Below are 19,159 nucleotides of genomic sequence, written 5' to 3'. Positions count from 1 at the left end.
AGTTGATTACCTTTATTACCTGTACTACAGAGAAATCAGGGTGTCCTCCTACATGAAATACAAGTCAACAATGCAGCACCACAAATAATAAGAACATAAGAACATAAGAAATAGGAGCAGGAGTAGGCCATCTAGCCCTTCGAGCCTGCCCCGCCATTCAATAAGATCATGGCTGATCTGTTGTGGCTCAGTTCCACTTTCCCGCCCTCTCCCCATAACCCTTAATCCCCTCTCTTATCAAGAACCCATCAACCCGCTTCTTAAAAATATTTAGCGAGGCAGCCTCCACCACTTCAACGGGCAGAGAATTCCAGAGATTCACCACCCTTTGAGTGAAGAAGTTCCTTCTCAACTCCGTTCTAAACCGCCTCCCCTTTATCTTGAGGCTGTGCCCCCTAGTCCTACTGTCTTTTTTGAGCGGGAAGAGTCTCTCCACCTCTATCCTATCCATCCCATTCATCATCTTATACATCTCAATGAGATCTCCCCTCATTCTTCTAAACTCTAACAAGTACAAGCCTAGTTTATTCAGCCTCTCCTCATAGCTCAATCCCCTCAACTCCGGTATCAGCCTAGTAAACCTCCTCTGCACTCCCTCCAGGGCAATCAACAGCAAATAGAATGTTGATTTGTAATGCAAGACAGACAGAGTATCAAGTAGGGAAGTCTTGCTACAACGGTACAGAGTATTGAGAGACCACACCTAAAGTACTGCATACAGTTTTGGTCTCCTTGTTTAAAAGGGGAGATATACTTACATTTGAGACAGTTCAGAGAAGTTCCCACAGACTGCTATCTGCCTTGCAATCATTACGGGGCCTTCTGCTCATAATGCTGTTTGTCTTGCTGCAAAAAACCCTAATAAAGGTTACCCCTTGTTGATTAGGGTGTAATTAGGTTAACTGTCATATTAACTTAATCATTATTGCTAAACCACCTGACCTGGAAAGCTATAACATTTATAGAATGCCAACCTTCTTTACTAGGATTAAAAATCTTCTTTGCACTTTAAGAATTTTGTTCATCTACATTTTAGTTTCTATCTTTAATAACAATAAATTATTTCACTGTATGAATATTTAAATTAAAAATGAGAAATTTTAAATGTTTTTTACTTCTCGGTTTACAGTGAATATTTCAATTTGATTGTTTGCGGATATCACTGCTGCTGTATTCTCTTGATCTAGCACCATGTCAATGATCGCTAGAGATTAGCGGGTAGGTAACTTCAAAGTCAATTGCGAGTCCCATCACTTTGCTGCTGACCACAGAATACACACCTATGTGTTCTACTATTATTATTTATTTTCAAAGACTTACATTACTGAGTTTCTAATCTTAAGTTAGCACTGCAGTTAGAGTGTTTTTTATTCATTGCCCTATTGCGGCATGGTGGCGCAGTGGTTAGCACTGCTGCCTCAACACTAGGGACTCGGGTTCAATTCCCAACTTGGGTCACTATCTGCGTAGAGTTTGCACCCTTCAAATTTTCCTCCTTCCTCATGCCTAACCATCACCTGGCATTTTGCACAAAAGATGTGATGAATGCATCCGTTCTACTACAAATCTATCACATCATTTTAAAATAAAAAATTCAGAGTTGCTTGGTTTTGAAGGCACAAAGTTGTATTGACGTAATGGCCTCTCTCTTCAGGCTTACCATCATTGCATCATTATCTAAACTTGATTTGAAAATTACATATCATTCAAGATGGGTGACAGGAAGCAGCAAGCAATGAAAAAGCACTGAATGAGAGGGTTAGGCGAGCAAAGTGTCAAGGGAGATGGTTGGAAGAGGTGCCAAGTTAGAAAAAGTTACTGAATTATTGAAAGGATTTTTGGGCTACTTGGGTTTTTAAATGTGAAAAAAATCCTCAGGATCCTAATCCACCATTGTTACATTTTTGTTTATGGCAAAGTAATTTCCATTTAGCACACCATTTTTAGCAAACTATTAGGAGTGCTGAATCAAGGGTAGCTGTATCTCCTACAACAAAGCAGATTCTCATACAATTCTTTTTAAATTCAACTCAATGGGGAATATTTTGGGTGGAATTTTCCTGATGGCAGTGGATCTTCCAGTTCCATCAATATTTATGGTGTTTTGCATGGCTCGCCCATCCCACTGCCAGGGAACCTGCCACTGGATTTGCCTTCGGCAGGATTGAAAGGGCCAGAAAATTTCACTCTTTAAACAGCTTTGTTAAACATTGTACATTTTACATAGATATTAAAAAGTTTTACCTTTCAGCTCTTCCCCAAAATTCTTACTACGGTTCAAATCCTGTTTGTTCTTTTTTAGTTCATCTTCCAGTTGGTGAATTTGTACAGAATTCTGATGGAGCTGATTGCTAAGACAATTTCTTTCCTCCTGAATATTCTGTCAAGAAATAAATATTAGTAAAACTGGCTTTTATATCAAATTTATAATACAAAGAGATTCTGAATGAAAAGAACTGAATAAGTCACGATTAACTATTACTATTCGTTTACTCAGATGCTTTCAGAGGGAGCTTTTAAAAAAAAACAAAGAAAAGATCACGTGTCTGTCATAGGACAGAATTCTCCCATTTTGAGACTAATTGCAGTGGCAGGTAGCTCCATCTGCATCTGCCCTGCTGACCAGATTAGTGGGATCCCATGCCAGAACCAGAGCTTGGAAGCTCATTAATTATGCACAAATGAGTTCCCCTCCAACTTGCCTAGCAAGCTGGCTGCTGATTCATTCGCCTGCCTCAACCAGTGGGTTTGAGGGTCCTGGTGCCATATTAAAAATCAATCCAGCACACTCATATCACCCTCTCCAACCCACTTGTCTTTACCAGATCTTGCACGATGTCAGCAATCCTGAGGAAAACGTTTGGCAGGAGGAGTCCTGTTCCTTCAATCAACCATCTGGGGTTCAATCAACTGAGCACAACAGCTGCTCCACTGGGACCTCACACATCTCCTTCCATGAAATGATGTGGTAACCCTTTGACCCCCTTGTTTGTGAGCTTTTCATGCAGCCTTGTTGGGCTCCTACATGACACCAGGGCAAGACCCCTGTACTTCCCAACTCCAGGCATAGTACTGATTCAACATTGAGACATAAGGTCCATGGGTCCAGCAGCATGGTTCTCTCCATGAAAACAAGCTTGACATGAAGATGGAAATAGGAACCTGCCTGCCCGGCAGACTGGTGAACAGCGCATCAGGAGCAGCACAGCACTATGCAGAAGATTGTTGCACTCACTCTAAAGTCTCTGATTGCGAAAATGTGACGTACACAAGGCAGTTTAGAAGGGGAAGCAGTGGCCTAGTGGTATTATCGTTAGACTATTAATCGAGCAACTCAGCTATTGTTCTGGGGACCCAGGTTTGAACCCCCTCACAATAGATAATGAAATTTGAATTTTAAAAAAATCTGGAATTAAGCATCTATTGATGACCATGAAACCATTGTCAATTATTGAAAAAACCCACCTGGTTCACTAATGTCCTTTTAGGGAAGGGAATCTGCCATCCTTACTTGGTGTAACCTACATGTGATTCCAGAGCCACACCTATGTGGTTGACTCTCAATTGCCGTCCAAGGGCAAATAGGGATAAGCAATAAATGCTGGTCCAACCAGTGATGCCATGTCCCACAAATGAATTTTTAAAAAATGCCACTCATTAGCAGTCAGGTTTGACACTGATGTTTTTCCCACTAGTGTGATACATAATTGAAAGGCCTGACAGGATGCCAGCGGACAGATGTGAAAAATAAGCATTCATGAGATGTAAATGGTGTTTGCGCCAGCTGACAGCAGGAAGGGCAACCCACCATCGGGGGATGTGCAACAGAATTTCATACTGGTGGGTTTTTGATTTTTTGGCTCTCACCAGATTCACCATACCCTGACTTGTTGGAAGAATTCCGTCCATTGTCTCTGAGTTTTGCTGACAGATTGCACATTCTAAGTAATTGGAGTGGAATCAATGGGAAAATTGGGGTTACCACTGACCGCGGTAGAGGAGGCCATTCAAGAGGGGGAAGCAAAACAACATGTGATAGTTGTAAGGGACTCTATAATTAGGGGGATTGATAGCATCATTTATAAGCCAGATCGTGAGGCCTGCCTGCTATGTTGCCTGCCCGGCACCAGGTTGAAAGACATCTCTGACTGGTTTGAAAGAAAATTGGAGTGGAAGGGGGAGAATCTAGTTGTTGTGGTCCATGTTGGGACAAACAACATAGACAAGACTAAGGAGGAGGATCTGTTTGGGGATTATCAGGCATTAGGAGCCAAATTAAAGAACAAGTCCTCAAGGGTTACAATCTCTGGATTTCTACCCAAGCCACATCCTTTAGCCATGTGTTCACTTCCTTAATTTTCTCATCTCAATGCCAATTTGCATAGGGATGTGACTCTATAATTAGGGGGGTTGATAGCATCATTTATAAGCCAGATCGTGAGGCCCGCATGCTACGTTGCCTGTCCGGCACCAGGGTGAAGGACATCTCTGACCGGTTTGAAAGGATATTGGAGTGGGAGGGGGAGGATCTAGTCGCTGTGGTCTATGTTGGGAGAAGGTTTCAACTACATGGAAAATTACAGAAGAAAAGTTAAAAGGGAAAAGATCTCAGGAGATATTTATTAATGAAGGTGTTAGGATTCAAAAAAGGAAGGTGTAAAAATGAGCACAAAAGGCATTTTACCTAAATGGTCGTAGCATTCAAAACAATGTAAATGAGCTGACAGCACAAATCCTTGCCAATGAGTAGAATTTAGTGGCCATTACAGAGACATGGTTGCAGGGTGATCATGACTGGGAGTTAAATATCCAGGGCTATCAGACTATTCGGGGGGGACAAACAGGAAGGTAGTGTAGCTCTGATATTTAAGCATGCTATCAGGGCAATAGTGAGAGACGATATAAATTCTGTGGAGAAAAGTGTTGAATGGCTGGAAATTAAAAATAGTAAGGAGAAAAAGTAATGATAGGCATAGTATATAGGCCGCCAAATAATATCATGGTGGAGTGGATAATAAACAAGGAAATAACTGACACATATAAAAATAGTACAGCAATTTTCATGGGGGACTTTAATCAACATGTCGATTGGTCAAACCAAGTCAGTCAAGGCAGGAGGAGTTCATAGAACATATCCACGATAGTTTCCTCAAACAGTATGTAATGGAACCTACAAGGCAGCAACTATCCTAGGTCTGTCCTGTGTAACGAGACAGGAATAATTAATGATCTCACAGGGATCCTCTCGGTTAAATTTAAAATACAGATGGAGTGTGAGAAGTTAACATCCAATACCAGTGTCTTGTGCTTAAGCAAAGGAGATGACAATGGGATGAGAGAGGAGTGGCTAAGGTAGATTGGGAGCAAAAAACTTTATGGTAGGACAATCGAGGAACAGTGGGGGTCTTTGAAAGCTATTTTTCCACAGTGCTCAGCAAAAATATATAACAGTGATAAGGAAGGACTGTAGAAAAAGGGATAATCAGCCATGGATGTCTTAAGGAAATAAAACAGGGTATCAAATTGAAAGAAAATGCATACAAAGTGGCAAAGATTAGTGGGAAACTGGAGGATTGGAAAATCTTTAAAGGTCAACAGAAAGCCATTGAAAAGCTACAGGTAAAAGATAGATTAGGAGAGCAAACCAGTTCAGAATATAAAAACAGATAGCAAAAGTTTTTACAAATATATAAAAAAAATAGAGTGGCTAAGGTAAACATTGACTCTTTAGACGATGAGAAGAGAGATTTGATAGCAAGAAGTGACGAGGCACTGAACAGGTATTTTGTCGGTCTTCACAGTGAAAGACACAAACAACATGCCAAAAATTGATGACAAGGTGGCTATGTTAGGTGAAGTCTTAGAAATAATCATTATCACTAAGGAATCAGTGTTTGGCAAGCTAATGGTGCTAAAGGTAGACAAGTCACCTGGCCTTGATGGAATGCATCCCAGAATACTAAAAAAGATGGCTGGGGAAATAGCAAATGACTCATGGTAATTTAACAAAATTCGCTCGACTCTGAGGCAGTTCCAGCAGATTATTAAACAGTGGTATCACATTTGCTGTTTTAAAAAGGGAATAGTCAAAAGGTGGTTAACTATAAGTTGGTTAGCTTAACTTTCATAGTGGGGAAAATGCTTGAATCTATCAAGGAAGAAATAGTGAGACATCTGAATAGAAATTGTCCCATTAGGAAGACAGAGCATGGGTTCATGATTAACTAATTTAGTGAAATTCTTTGAGGACATTGCGAGCACAATGGACAACGAGGAACCAGTGGATGCGGCATACCTGGATTTCCAGTAGGCATCTGACAAGGTGCTGCAAAAAACGGCTGCTGCCAAGATAAAAGGTGCATGGCATTATGGGTAATGTGTTAGCATGGATAAAGGAATGGTTAACTAACAGAAAGCAAAGAGTGGGGATAAATGGGTATTTTTCTGTTTGGTGATCAGTGACTACTGGTGTACCTCAGGGACCAGTGTTGGGACCACAATTGCTTACAATTTACATATATGATTTGGAGACAGGCACCAAGTGTAGCATGTCAAAGTTCGCAGATGACACAAAGATGAGTGGTAGAGCAGAGCACACTGAACATCTGTAATTTAAGTGAGTGGGCAAGGGTCTGGCAGATGGAGTACAATGTTGGTAAATGTGAGGTCATCCATTTTGGTAGGAATAACAGCAAAATGAACTATTATTTAAATAGTAAAAAAATGCAGCATGCTGCTCTACAGAGGGACCTGGGTGTCCTTGTACATGAATCACAACAAGTTGGTTTGCAGATGCAGCATGTAATTAAGAAGGCAAATGGAATTTTGTCCTTCATTGCTAGAGGAATGGAGTTTATAAACAGGAAAGTTATGTTGCAGCTATGTACGGTGCTGGTGAGGCCACACCTGGCATACTGTGTACAGTTTTGGTCTCCTTACTTGAGAAAGGATAAACTGGTACTGGAGGGAGTACAGAGGTGATTCACAGGGTTGATTCTGAAGTTGAAAGGATTGCCTTATGAGGAGAGACTGAGTAGACGAGGACTATACTCACCTGGAGTTCAGAAGAACGCAGGGGGATCTTATAGAAACATATTAAATTTTGAAGGGAATAGATAAGATAGAAGCAGGGAGTTTCCATTGGCAGGTGAAACCAGAACTCAGGGACACAGCCTCAAAATAAGGGGGGAGTAGATTTAAGTCTAGAGTTGAGGAGGAACTTCACCCATAGGGTTGTGAATCTGTGGAATTCCCTGTCCAGTGAGGCAATTGAGGCTACCTCGTTGAATGTTTTTAAGGCGAAGATAAATAAGATTTATGAACAGTAAAGGAATTAACGGTTATGGTGAGTTGACGGCTAAGTGGAGCTGAGTCCACGAAAAGCCAAGATCTTATTGAATGACAGAGAAGTCTCAAGGGGCCAAATGGCCTACTCCTGCTCCTAGTTCTCATGTTCACCATCTTGGGCTCTAAGTTCAAGACACTTTAGTCTCATTTTTTAAAAATGTGATTTATAAATTCAAATGAGGTTTTCAGGCAGTGGAATTAAAATTATTTGGTGTAAAGCGCATCCCTTAAGTCTCTTCTTAAAACCCCCTTCCGACCAATTCCTCCACACTTTACAAACTGTCCTTTAGCACAAAATATATTCTTCCTTCATGCTGCAGTGAAGTGCCTAGGATGTTTTTGACATTAGAGACTTTATTTAAGTTATTGTTGATGTAGCAGATAGACAAAATATCAGTGACTTAGCCTCTCATCCCTTGAGTACTGCTGTCTCGCCTCAATATGAGTTTAATATACCACATAACAAGGGAAGAAGAGATCAACACCTTTCTTTTAAAGAACCAAAAACACTGCAAAAAAAAATGGATCAGTCACTGAAAACACAGTTTGAATTGTTTACTCAACCTTACTTCAAGCTTTTTTTTCAGGTCATTTTCCTTTGTCTGATTTTCCTTCAGCATTTGGTTTGAACGAGATAATTGCTGCCTAATTTCATCCAGTTCTCTTTCCAGTTTCCGTTTGTTTGCCGATACCTGTAACCAAGAAATGTACTTTCACGTGTTAATTTTTGATCTCTTACTGCCCACAGGTAAAACACAAATATTTTCTAAAAATTCTCCTAAATTGAAAATAATATGCCTGAAAGGAAATTACAATAAATGAACCTTAAACTCCAAGCACCAAAATAAATAATTTCACCGGTTGTCTGAACCACAGTTCATATTGGCTTCAATTCATAACAGTGGAATTCAACATCCTGACCGCAGAATTTATTAAGCATCAATTTTAGCCAAAGGAAGTCTAAATTTATAATTAAGTGGGCTAATTCAGATAATTCAATACTGCAAGTTGTCCCCAATTCGATCAATTTATAGCCAAAAATACATACTTTATCAATCTCCAACTGCAGAACATTATAATCATTTTTAGCTTGCTGTAACTCTTGATTCAGTTTATTTTTCATTTGGCTAAATTGTTGATCCAGGCTCTGAAGAGAGTGTTGCTGATGAGAAAGTTCCTGCAGAACAAATGATGTTTTAGAGATTAAATACATGTTTTATTATTTCAAATAGATTAGTAGACTGAATAGCATATTAATAAACTGCAGTATATTTCTTGGTTACAGGTATAGAATTAAAATGCTAAACATCACTTTTATATACAATAGTCCATTAGGATAAAGTCCTATCAGAATGGAAAGATTCTATAAGGAACTCAGCCAATCATTGGCATTCTGAAATTATAATCATACATTACTGCATTTTGTGGAATCATTGACTTCTTGAAAATTTAAAAAATGTGTATAATAATAACGTGCTGCAAGAGACAGCTGTGGGGCCAAATTCTTGTACTGATGCAATAATCTATTTGATTTATCTTTGCAGTAGCATGAGTAAGATGGAAAACAATGAATTGAGGATTTGAATCTATCCCAGCACTTGTGTCGAAAAATACATTTTTATTCTTTCATGGGTGTCACTGACAAGGCTAGTATCTATTGCCCATCCCCACTGCTCTTGAAAAAGTGCCATCTATTATTCAATCACGATGATCACGTCACTCAAACATACTGCTGAATGGTTACTAACAAACTTCCCCTCTTCTTGTAGGGAAAGTGGCACACAACAGGAGGCAGCAGGAATTAATGGACACATGGGGTGGAAGAAGCCACTTGTTTAATTCCCACAGAGGAGACAATACTGGTATTATGTCAAGGGCCATTCTTCCCCTCCTCCTTTCTTTTCAACCTAAGTGCCCTATTCCATGTGGCTTCTGCCCATTCTCCCAGTAATGCTCAAATCCAGATGAAGTCTCACTAGGCCTTCCATGTTTGGATGCAACTTGTTTATACACAAGCTTTTAAGTCACCAAAAAGTACTTGAGCTGTTTTTAGACGTGTCCTGCAAACTATTGGAGGTTTAAACAAATACAGAAAAGCACCCCAAATCCATTGAAACTGTAGAAGCAGCCAGAAGAAATAATCCAGCAACCGTCAAGTACATGCTGATTCTTTTAGGGGTTGGGGGGGGGGGGGGGGGGTGTCCTTTCATAACCACTGAACATGTTCTGCTGTGTAAGGCTAAGAAGTACAGAAATCCAAAATGTAGCACAGTGGTTTAAGATGCCATAAAAATAGATGCTAATCGAGTCCAACTTTGCCTCCCATTTTTCAACATGTGGGGTTGGATATTACAGGGCACCCATATTCCCTCTCTCTGCATTATAACTTGTGGGAATCCTGAAGTTACGATAGCAAATGGGGGAGAGGCCCTGAGGAAATATATCCCAATAATTGGATTCCAAATAACACGTCAATTGTAATGCTATATGGAAACTACTTACATATTTTCATCTATTTTCATCTTCAAACTGTAATGTGTACTTTTACTTGAGTAAAATAAGTACAAATAAGTATAATGCAACTCGCTATAAGTGTAATTTTATCACCTGTTGGAAGTCTCTCTCTTTGTCTTTCAATTTCTGCTCCATGTTGCGCCGTGTACTGTCAGCATTTTGCCTATGACAGCTCAATTCATCAGACACCTGTTTCAGCTTTTGTTCGACCATTACGCACTAAAAAGACAAAAATATGGCTGTTATTTTTATATTGCTCTGGAATCTACTCTGCCATAAATACACAGAGAAAATCACTTCAAAGCTGCATCAAACGCGTAGTTAAGAATTTTTTAAAATCTGATACGGTGTTACTTAAACCTAAATGATTATTTGGTTTCACAACTACACTCAACTGCAGCTTAGGTCCTGTCAAAATTAGGACATGAAAATGTTTTTTATCTTTCTGATCAAATAAATCTCTATTGTTAATTGGCTGGTACTTTCCTGTCCTTAATTGGACAAGAACAGAGGTGGATTGGCAAAAAGCAAAACAGCTTGCAATGTAGCTGGAAATCTCCCTACTTTTTCCTCTGTGCCATTTTCTCCTTGGGCAGGAGAGGGCCTCAGAACCCGCCTGCTTGTATTAATGAGGCAATTTAACTCATTATATTAATTTTGTAAAATACAACATAAAAGTGTACAGTTCTCAATTTTGGGGGGATGTCATATGATGAATATGAACAGGTTTTAAAAGTTACATTTCTTTCCAATGAAATGTTATTGAATAATTATGTTCTATAAATTTATATACCAACACTGAACAGAACCTAGTTTATTTTTGGATTAGGTTTACTATTTTAGAGAAACCTAACCTCTGATCACCCTGAACTTCTTAATTTCAGCATCCATAGTAAGCCTTGGTTTTGGACACTTCAAAATCTAGCTGTACACAGTATTCACCAGGTTAAATAGTTATGCTTTCTGACTCATTCTGCATAGCCCTTAAAAGAAAACACAGTTTCAAAATATAACAGATTCAAATTCAGACTTTCGATGTGTTGCACTCAGCCTTTGATGACTAGGCAGTTTCAAATTTATTCTCCCTCTATCTAATTCTCAAAGAAATAAATGTGACTTCATAATCAATAGTCTTAAGCCATGCGTAATTCCTTCAATTAAAAAAAGTATGCCCCAGTCTTTGAATCCGAAAGTAGTATCACTTTCTCATTGCTTCATTTTCTCTATACTTGTGATCCAGTGATAAACTCTCTTTTTTCTAGGATTTACCAACCCCTACAGTTTTACTTTGTACTATATATAGATCAATGACTATATAATTTTGATTTTACGTACCTAGCATTTTTGAGCAACAAGTATATTCTCTTACCCAAAGTCAAAATGAAATAGAGTGGTGGTGGTGGAAGGAAAAAAAAATGGAGCCGTGTGTCAATGGATATGACTAATTGAAAATTTACCTTGCCCGTTCTGAGATTAGTCTTTCTGTCTTGGACTAGGGGAGGTAGCGACATGCTAGTATTGTACTAGACTAGTCATCCAGATTAGGAGAAAAGGCTCTTTGGCCCATTGAGTCTGCATCAACATGCAAGAAACACATGACACCAGAAACACCAGATAGCTAGGATAATGCTTTGGGGACCCAGACTTGAATTCCACAACGGCAGAAAGTAAAATTTGGAATTAAAAATCAAATGATGACCATGAAACCATTGTCGATTGTTGTAAAAACTCATCTGGTTCCCTCATTTCCTTTAAGGAGGGAAATCTACAATCCTCACCTTATCTGGCCTGCAAATGACTCCACATCCTGCACACTGGATAGCATTGCTGCATCACAGCATCAAGGATCCAGGTTCGATTGCGTGGGTTTCCTCCGGGTGCTCCGGTTTTCTCCCACAGTCCAAAAGATGTGCAGGTTAGATGGATTGCCATGATAAATTCTCCCTCAATATATCCAAACAGGCACCAGCATGTGGTGACTAGGGGATTTTCACAGTAACTTCACTGTAGTGTGAATGTAAGCCTACTTGTGACTAATAAATAAGCTTTAACTTTACATCAACAGCAATCTGGCTGACTCTTCAATGTCATCTGAAAAGTACACGCAAGAAATCTCACAACACCAGGTTAAAGTTCAACAGGTTTATTTGGTATCATGAGTTTTCGGAGTGTTGCTCCACCATCAGATGACTGGGATCATACAAGGCAAACACAAAGAATTGATCCACTTGGATTAAGAGTTTAGCTTGCACATTGGAGGCAGACTTGTCTAAACAAGAAGATAAATGAATCACTGAGGGATTGAGCAAGATGTCTGACTGGAAAAAGTAGCTAGGAGCATCACAATGCATAAAGTTGCCAATTTGCCATCCATTTGCAGCTCAGGTTGAGGAAAATAAGATCAAAATTTTAAAGCATTTATTATTATATAATGCAACAGAAACCATAAGACATGAACTGATGAAGTCAAGGCAGGAACCCAGCTGGAAAGTCCCGGGGCCATAATCTTTAGAAAGAAATCCAGCCCGGTGAGAATTCCACAAACCAAGTGAACTCTGCAAGCTTAACAGTGACATCAATTACTTGAATACATATTATAGGCTTAAAAAGATAACCAAGTTAACCAATTGCAAGAAGAGGACCTAAACTCAACATTAATGTATGGAAATAAAGCCCTGTTTAAAAGGTACTATGTAAATCCATTAGAGGGTGAAGTGAAGCTAAAATAAAATAAAGCTTTACCCACACTACATTGACTGAAATCAAATGAACGTACGTATTGTGAACACAAAGAAAAAATGCATCTTCATGTAATAAATGAAGGGGGCAATTCTTTAGGGCCACTATCTCCAGCCAGGATTCCCAATGTTAAATGGGCATGAGGACCAGATCAAGATAGTGATCATGTGTCAAACCCACTGCTAGTCTCCTGGCCCAGAAAGCCTTGCCAAAATTGGTTCTTGTCCCCTCAATGGACTTGGGGGGGGGGGGGGGGGGAGAGAGAATGGGGGAGTAGCCAAGGTTTGTATCACTGCCAAGGGCTGAAAAATCAATCTCTTTCAGCCAACAGACATCCATTAAGCTGAATGGCTGCCTCGTCTGCTACTATTATCTATGAATCTACACCCAATCTCACTTCATCCAATGAGACCCTTAGAAGGACAATTCACATTAGTTAAATAAGACATGCAAATAATTGTGCTATTGAAATACAAGGATGATGCAGAATTGTGCCCATTTGAACATTGGCTCTTAGAAGTTTTACAAGTCTGACTTTTGTTGCAGCTCCCTTGGATTTGAAATTGATCTCAGAGTTATGACAATACCACACTTAATAAACATGCCAGATCTTACTTGTGAAGCCTTTTAATTAAAAAGGACCAGACTCTCTCTACATGGTTTTGCTTTCTCCTCAATACTCACCTTTTTAGCAACTGCTCATAACATTTCAATGTAATTCATTGGCACTCAGACATAATGAGGACACAACATGCTATGCAAGTCATTTTATGATGGTTTTCTCATCATTTTCAGCACCTATACATGACATGGCGAGCAGCTGGTCGCCAGAAGGTAATGATGTGGAGATGCTGACATTGGACTGGGATAAGCACAGTAAAAAGTCTCACAACACCAGATTAAAGTCCAATAGGTTTATTTGGCAGCACAATGGTGCTTTATTTGGTGCTGCCAAATAAACCAGTCAGACTTTACCTGGTGCTGTGAGATGTCTTACTGCATTAGCTACTTATGAAGTATGCTGGTATGGAGTAGCTCCCCTTCCCAGCGTTAGGAGTGTCTGCCTTCCAATGATTAGATAAGATGGGAAACACATGAGGTCTTATGTGCTAATCTATATCTATTTTATCATATACAAGCTCAGAACCCTATATATTGTGCTACCCTGATGCTCCTGCACTAGGTACAATTTCAGAATTACACCTCATTTTATTATCATGGATATGCGTGAAAGATAGAACCATTGAGATACAGTGCAAGTTTGATTCAGTTATATCACAGATTTTAAATGGACATTGCATAGAATATCTAATTAGTCTCATGATTAACTACTTTTTGAGGAGCAGTTCAGTTACAGGCTTCAAATGATTTTTTTCTGGGTTCTTGCTGCACTTGAGACTGTCAGAGATAAATCCACAATTATAACTCCAAAAGATTGGTCTTATAAAAGATCTAACATGAAATGCTTCCTGCATTAATGTGAGACAGGGTTGTTCTTCCTTCAGTTATTCTGAGAGAAAGAAAAGTTGAAAGTGTCCTCGAATGTCAGCTGAACAACTCATTGCTGATTCAGAGCCTCGTACACCTGGTGCGTTTGGCCTGGTGTGATTGAAATGGGGGCATTTTTTTAAATTTTAACCTTCAAACGCACCCATTTCCTGTAGGTGGTAGCACTTAGATTTTGCTCGGGATAATTGCAGCCCTTTAAGTTTGTGACTGTAAAAGTGGCTATGCACCTTGCCAGAAGTTATCTTCAGAGGAAGTACCCAGTTTCCCAACATAACTTCTGTTTTCCAATATCAACAGAAATTGGTTTCTGTTTTCAAACCAAGACCACTAATTAGAGGGTGGATTCAATTAAATGTAATTAACATTTATCTCCTGAATACTCAATCCACCTACATTTTCGTGCCCATAACCATTATATCGTCCAAGGAAAACAAAAGTAGGTACTGACACAAAACCAATAAGATAAAAGCCAAATAAGTAGATTTGCAGTCAAATGGGGGGGGGCGGGAATCACACAAAGAGATAGAACTACAGTGGGAAATGATTAAAACAGGGATCAAGAGTTCAGGAGAAATCTGGTATTAAAACAGAAAATGTTGGAAGCATTCAGCAAGTCAAGCAATAGCGGTGAACAGAGAAACAAAGCTGCAAGTAGTTGACCTTTTGACGTCCTAACCAAAAAGGTCATTGCTCGGAAATGTTAACTGTTCATCTCTTCGCAAAAGCTATCTGAACTGCTGAGTATTTCAGACACTTTGGGCCCTATTTTACCATTTTGATTCAAAGTGCTGAACGGACTTGAAACTGGGAGTAATTCAGATCCAACTTTTAGTCTGGGGCGGTGGATAGAGGAGAGCCGGTGGATGTGGTCTTTCTTGATTTTCAGAAGGCGTTTGACAAGGTACCTCACAAGAGGTTATTGCAGAAGGTAAGGGGCATGGAGTTGGGGGTAGGGTGTTAGCGTGGATAGAGGATTGGTTGTCAAATAGGAGGCAGAGAGTGGGGGTTAATGGGTGCTATTCGGATTGCCGGTTGGTGACTAGTGGAGTGCCCCAGGGGTTGGTGCTGGGGCCTCAGCTATTTACCATTTATATAGATGATCTGGAGGAGGGAACCGTGTGTACGGTGTCGAAATTTGCTGATGACACCAAGATTGGTGGAAAGGCAAATTGCGCGGAGGGTGTGGAGAGTCTGCAGAAGGATCTAGATAGGCTGGGCGAATGGGCCAGGAACTGGCAAATGGAATTTAATGTTGGCAAGTGCGAGGTGGTCCACTTTGGTAGGAATAATGGTAGGAAGGACTATTACTTATGTGGCGAAAAACTGCAGCAGGCGATGGTGCAGAGGGACCTCGGAGTCCTTGTGCATGAGTCGCAAAAACCCAACCTGCAGGTGCAGCAGGTGGTCAGGAAGGCGAATGGGATGCTGGCCTTCATAGTGAGGGGGATTGAATATAAAAGTAGGGAGGTCTTGCTGCAGCTGTATAGGGCATTGGTGAGGCCGCAGCTGGAGTACTGTGTGCAGTTTTGGTCGCCGTACTTACGCAAGGATATTTTGGCCTTGGAGGAAGTGCAGAGGAGGTTTACTAGGCTGATACCGGAGTTGAGGGGGTTGAGCTATGAAGAGAGGCTGAATAAACTAGGCTTGTACTCGTTAGAGTTTAGAAGAATGAGGGGAGATCACATTGAGACGTATAAGATGATGAATGGGATGGATAGGATAGAGGTGGAGAGACTCTTCCCGCTCAGAAAGACAGTAGGACTGGGGGGCACAGCCTCAAGATAAAGGGGGGGCGGTTTAGAACGGAGTTGAGGAGGAACTTCTTCACTCAAAGAGTGGTGAATCTCTGGAATTCTTTGCCCGTTGAAGTGGTGGAGGCTGCCTCGCTAAATATTTTTAAGACGCGGGTTGATGGGTTTTTGATAAGCGAGGGGATTAAGGGTTATGGGGAGAGGGCAGGAATGTGGAACTGAGCCACGACAGATCAGCCATGATCTTATTGAATGGCGGGGCAGGCTCGAAGGGCTAGATGGCCTACTCCTGCTCCTATTTCTTATGTTCTTACGTAGACCCGTTCTCAGGCGCCCCCATACGCACTCTGCCGAAACAATTACCAGCAATTCTGAATTGCGCTGCAGACGCCTGCGGGTGGGGCTTAACGTGCCTAAAATCATGCCGCTCCAATCAGTGCCTCCAACTGCATGTGCAGAAAAAATAGATTGCAGCTCCATGCCACATTGCTCCTGAGCCAGCAAATATCTTCTTTTAGCCCCCACAAGCATTGTCCACTCCCACATTACTGACTCCTTTACTTTCCCCAAACGCAACCACCACCCCCACCCCCCCCTCCACGCCCCAACCCCCAACCCGATCACAGGCAGATTCTGAATGGCAAACACTGTGGTCAAAGGGGGAAGTCCTGGTAAGGTTGGAGGGGCAAGCCTGATCGCCGCCATTTTCAGACCTTGATAGAGGGGGAACCAGCATGGAGGTTGGCGCAGATCATGCTACTCATCTCACCGCCCAACTTTACCAAGTTTGTTCCCAAAAATGGGCACAACCTGATGGTAAAATCAGACCTTTTGTTTTTATTTCAGATTTCCAGCATCCAGTGTTTTCTATTTTTAAACCTATTTTTTTTTTCTACAATTAAACTTGCCAATAATGAAATTTCATGAATGATTAAAGACGCAATGGTAAAACTGAAACCAACTTTGGCAAGAGGAATATGAAAAAGTTAGGCGAGGTGGTGAACTTTGGCAAGAATAGAAAGACCACATACTGCTTAGATAATAATAGTTTAAAAGAATAGAGAACAAAAGTGATCTAGGAGTGCACTGCTTATTAGAGTAGAGTAATCAGAAAAAGCAAGCACTGGGATTTGTTTCTAGGGCGAAAAAAAGGAGAGCCGGGAAAGTTTATTTTCTCATGTGATATGGTCATTGTTGGATAGGCCAACATTTACTGCCGGTCCTTAAATACCCTTGGAGGTGGTGGTGAGCTGCCTGCTTGAGCTGCTACAGGCCATGCAGTGTAGGTAGACTCTCAGTGCTGTTTGGAAGGATGTTCCAGGACTTTGATCTATTTCTCACTGACTTCATTTTTGCTAGGGCTCCTTAATGCCACATGCGGGCTGCCTTGATGGCTCTGTCAACAACTTTTCTATCATTTTGCTGATGATCAAGAGTACGCTGAAGGGGCAATAGCTGGGCGAATTGGATTTGTCTTGCTTTTGTGGGTACCCTGGGCAATTTACCACAATGTCAGGTAGATGCCAGTATTATAGCTTGACTGGAACAATTTGGCTAGGGCACAGCTAATTCTGGAACACTGTTTCCAGCACTACTACTGGAATGTTGTCAAGGCCCATTGCATTTGCAATTTCTAGTGCCTTCAGCCATTTCTTGATATCATGTGGTGTGAATTGAATGACTGAGAACTTGCTGGGAACGTTAGGAGGCCGATGAATTATCTACTCGGCACTTCTGGCTGAAGATGGCTGCAAATGCTTCACACCCATTATGTGCTGGGCTTCCACATCATTGAGGATGGGGATACTTGTGGAGCCTCCTCCTGCAGTTAGTTGTTTAATTGTCCATCACCATTCACGACTGGACGTGCAATGTTTGCTGATTCTGATCCATTGATTGTGGGATCACTTAGTTCTGTTAAATGCTGTTTCTGCTGTTTAGCATGCAAGTAGTGCTGTGTAATAGCTTCACCAAGGTGACATCGCATTTTTAGGTGTTGCTGCTAGCATGCCCTCCTGCACTCTTCATTGAACTAGGATTGATCCTTAATCGATGGTAATGGTGGAATTGCAGATATGACAGGCCTCAACGAACAGATTGTGGTTGTATACAGAATTCTGATGGCCCATTAAGCACCTTATGAATGCTCAGTTTTGAATTGCTAGACCTGTTTGAAATCTATCCCAAAAGTATGGAACTGTCAATCAACACAGAGGAAGTATCCTCAATGTGAAGGCAGACATCTCCACAAGGATGGCACAATGTCACCACAGTCAATACTGCCAAATGCAGCTGTGACAGGTAAGACCATTAGATATAGGATCAGAATTAGGCCATTCGACCCATCGAGTCTGCTCCACCATTCAGTCATGGCTGATAACTTTCTCAACCCCATTCTAGGATTTGTCCACTTCTTGGTTCCCTTGTTGTCTGCTAAAGACCCATTATAGCAGCTATGACCTTTAGGTCCCGGCCAGCTTGATCAGAAGTGATACTACCGAGCCACTCTTGCTGCTGGACATTGATGTCCCCCACAGTACATTTTGTGCTCTTGCCTTAGTGCTTTCTCCAAGTGCCATTCAACATGAAGTCGAACTGATTTCATCAGTTGAGAGGGCTCAATAGTGATGTTAAGAAGTTATGTCAAACTTGTACCTAACATTGATTAGACCACAGTTCTGGCTTTATATTAATAGCATAATTAAAAAAATACAAATATAGAAGCACTGGAATGGCTCCAAAAATAAATTTGAGAATAATACCAGAATTGGGGAGACATAATCATTAAGGGCAGTTTCAAGAAGAAAGGCTGAGGAATGACCTGATTAGAGATCATTAAGATAATGAAAGGACATGATCGGGTAGAGATGGAGAAAATAGTTCCATCTCTGAAGGAGTATAAAACAAGTGGTCAGAAATATGAGTGACAAATAAATCAATAGGGAATTCAAGATAAAGGGGAGGCGGTTTAGAACGGAGTTGACGAGGAACTTCTTCACTCAAAGGGTGGTGAATCTCTGGAATTCTCTGCCCGTTGAAGTGGTGGAGGCTGCCTCGCTAAATATTTTTAAGAAGCGGGTTGATGGGTTTTTGATAAGAGAGGGGATTAAGGGTTATGGGGAGAGGGCGGGAAAGTGGAACTGAGCCACAACAGATCAGCCATGATCTTATTGAATGGCGGGGCAGGCTCGAAGGGCTAGATGGCCTACTCCTGCTCCTATTTCTTATGTTCTTACAGAGTAGAAAGAGTGTGGAATGCACTACTCTGACTATTTGAGAGAAATGTAATTTTTTCATCG

The 19,159-nt window shown here is 40.8% G+C and overlaps 1 protein-coding gene across 1 annotated transcript in view; it reads right to left on the bottom strand.

The window, feature by feature from the left end:
• Positions 1-19,159, bottom strand: part of cenpf (centromere protein F) — a 69,307-nt gene that overhangs the window by 32,377 nt on the left and 17,771 nt on the right. The window contains exons 8-11 of the mRNA XM_080200524.1: positions 9,955-10,080; positions 8,396-8,524; positions 7,917-8,039; positions 2,245-2,380 (exon numbers count right to left, since the gene is read on the bottom strand). Coding sequence (XP_080056650.1) covers positions 2,245-2,380; positions 7,917-8,039; positions 8,396-8,524; positions 9,955-10,080 — 514 coding nt within the window. The remainder of the gene's footprint in view (positions 1-2,244; positions 2,381-7,916; positions 8,040-8,395; positions 8,525-9,954; positions 10,081-19,159) is intronic.

The sequence above is a fragment of the Carcharhinus amblyrhynchos genome, chromosome 12 (genome assembly GCF_965287045.1).
Source record: "Carcharhinus amblyrhynchos chromosome 12, sCarAmb.v2.hapA, whole genome shotgun sequence".
NCBI classification, from domain to species: domain Eukaryota; kingdom Metazoa; phylum Chordata; class Chondrichthyes; order Carcharhiniformes; family Carcharhinidae; genus Carcharhinus; species Carcharhinus amblyrhynchos.
The sequence above is the reverse complement of the archived record's forward strand: the minus strand, read 5'-3'. Positions and strand labels throughout refer to the sequence as shown.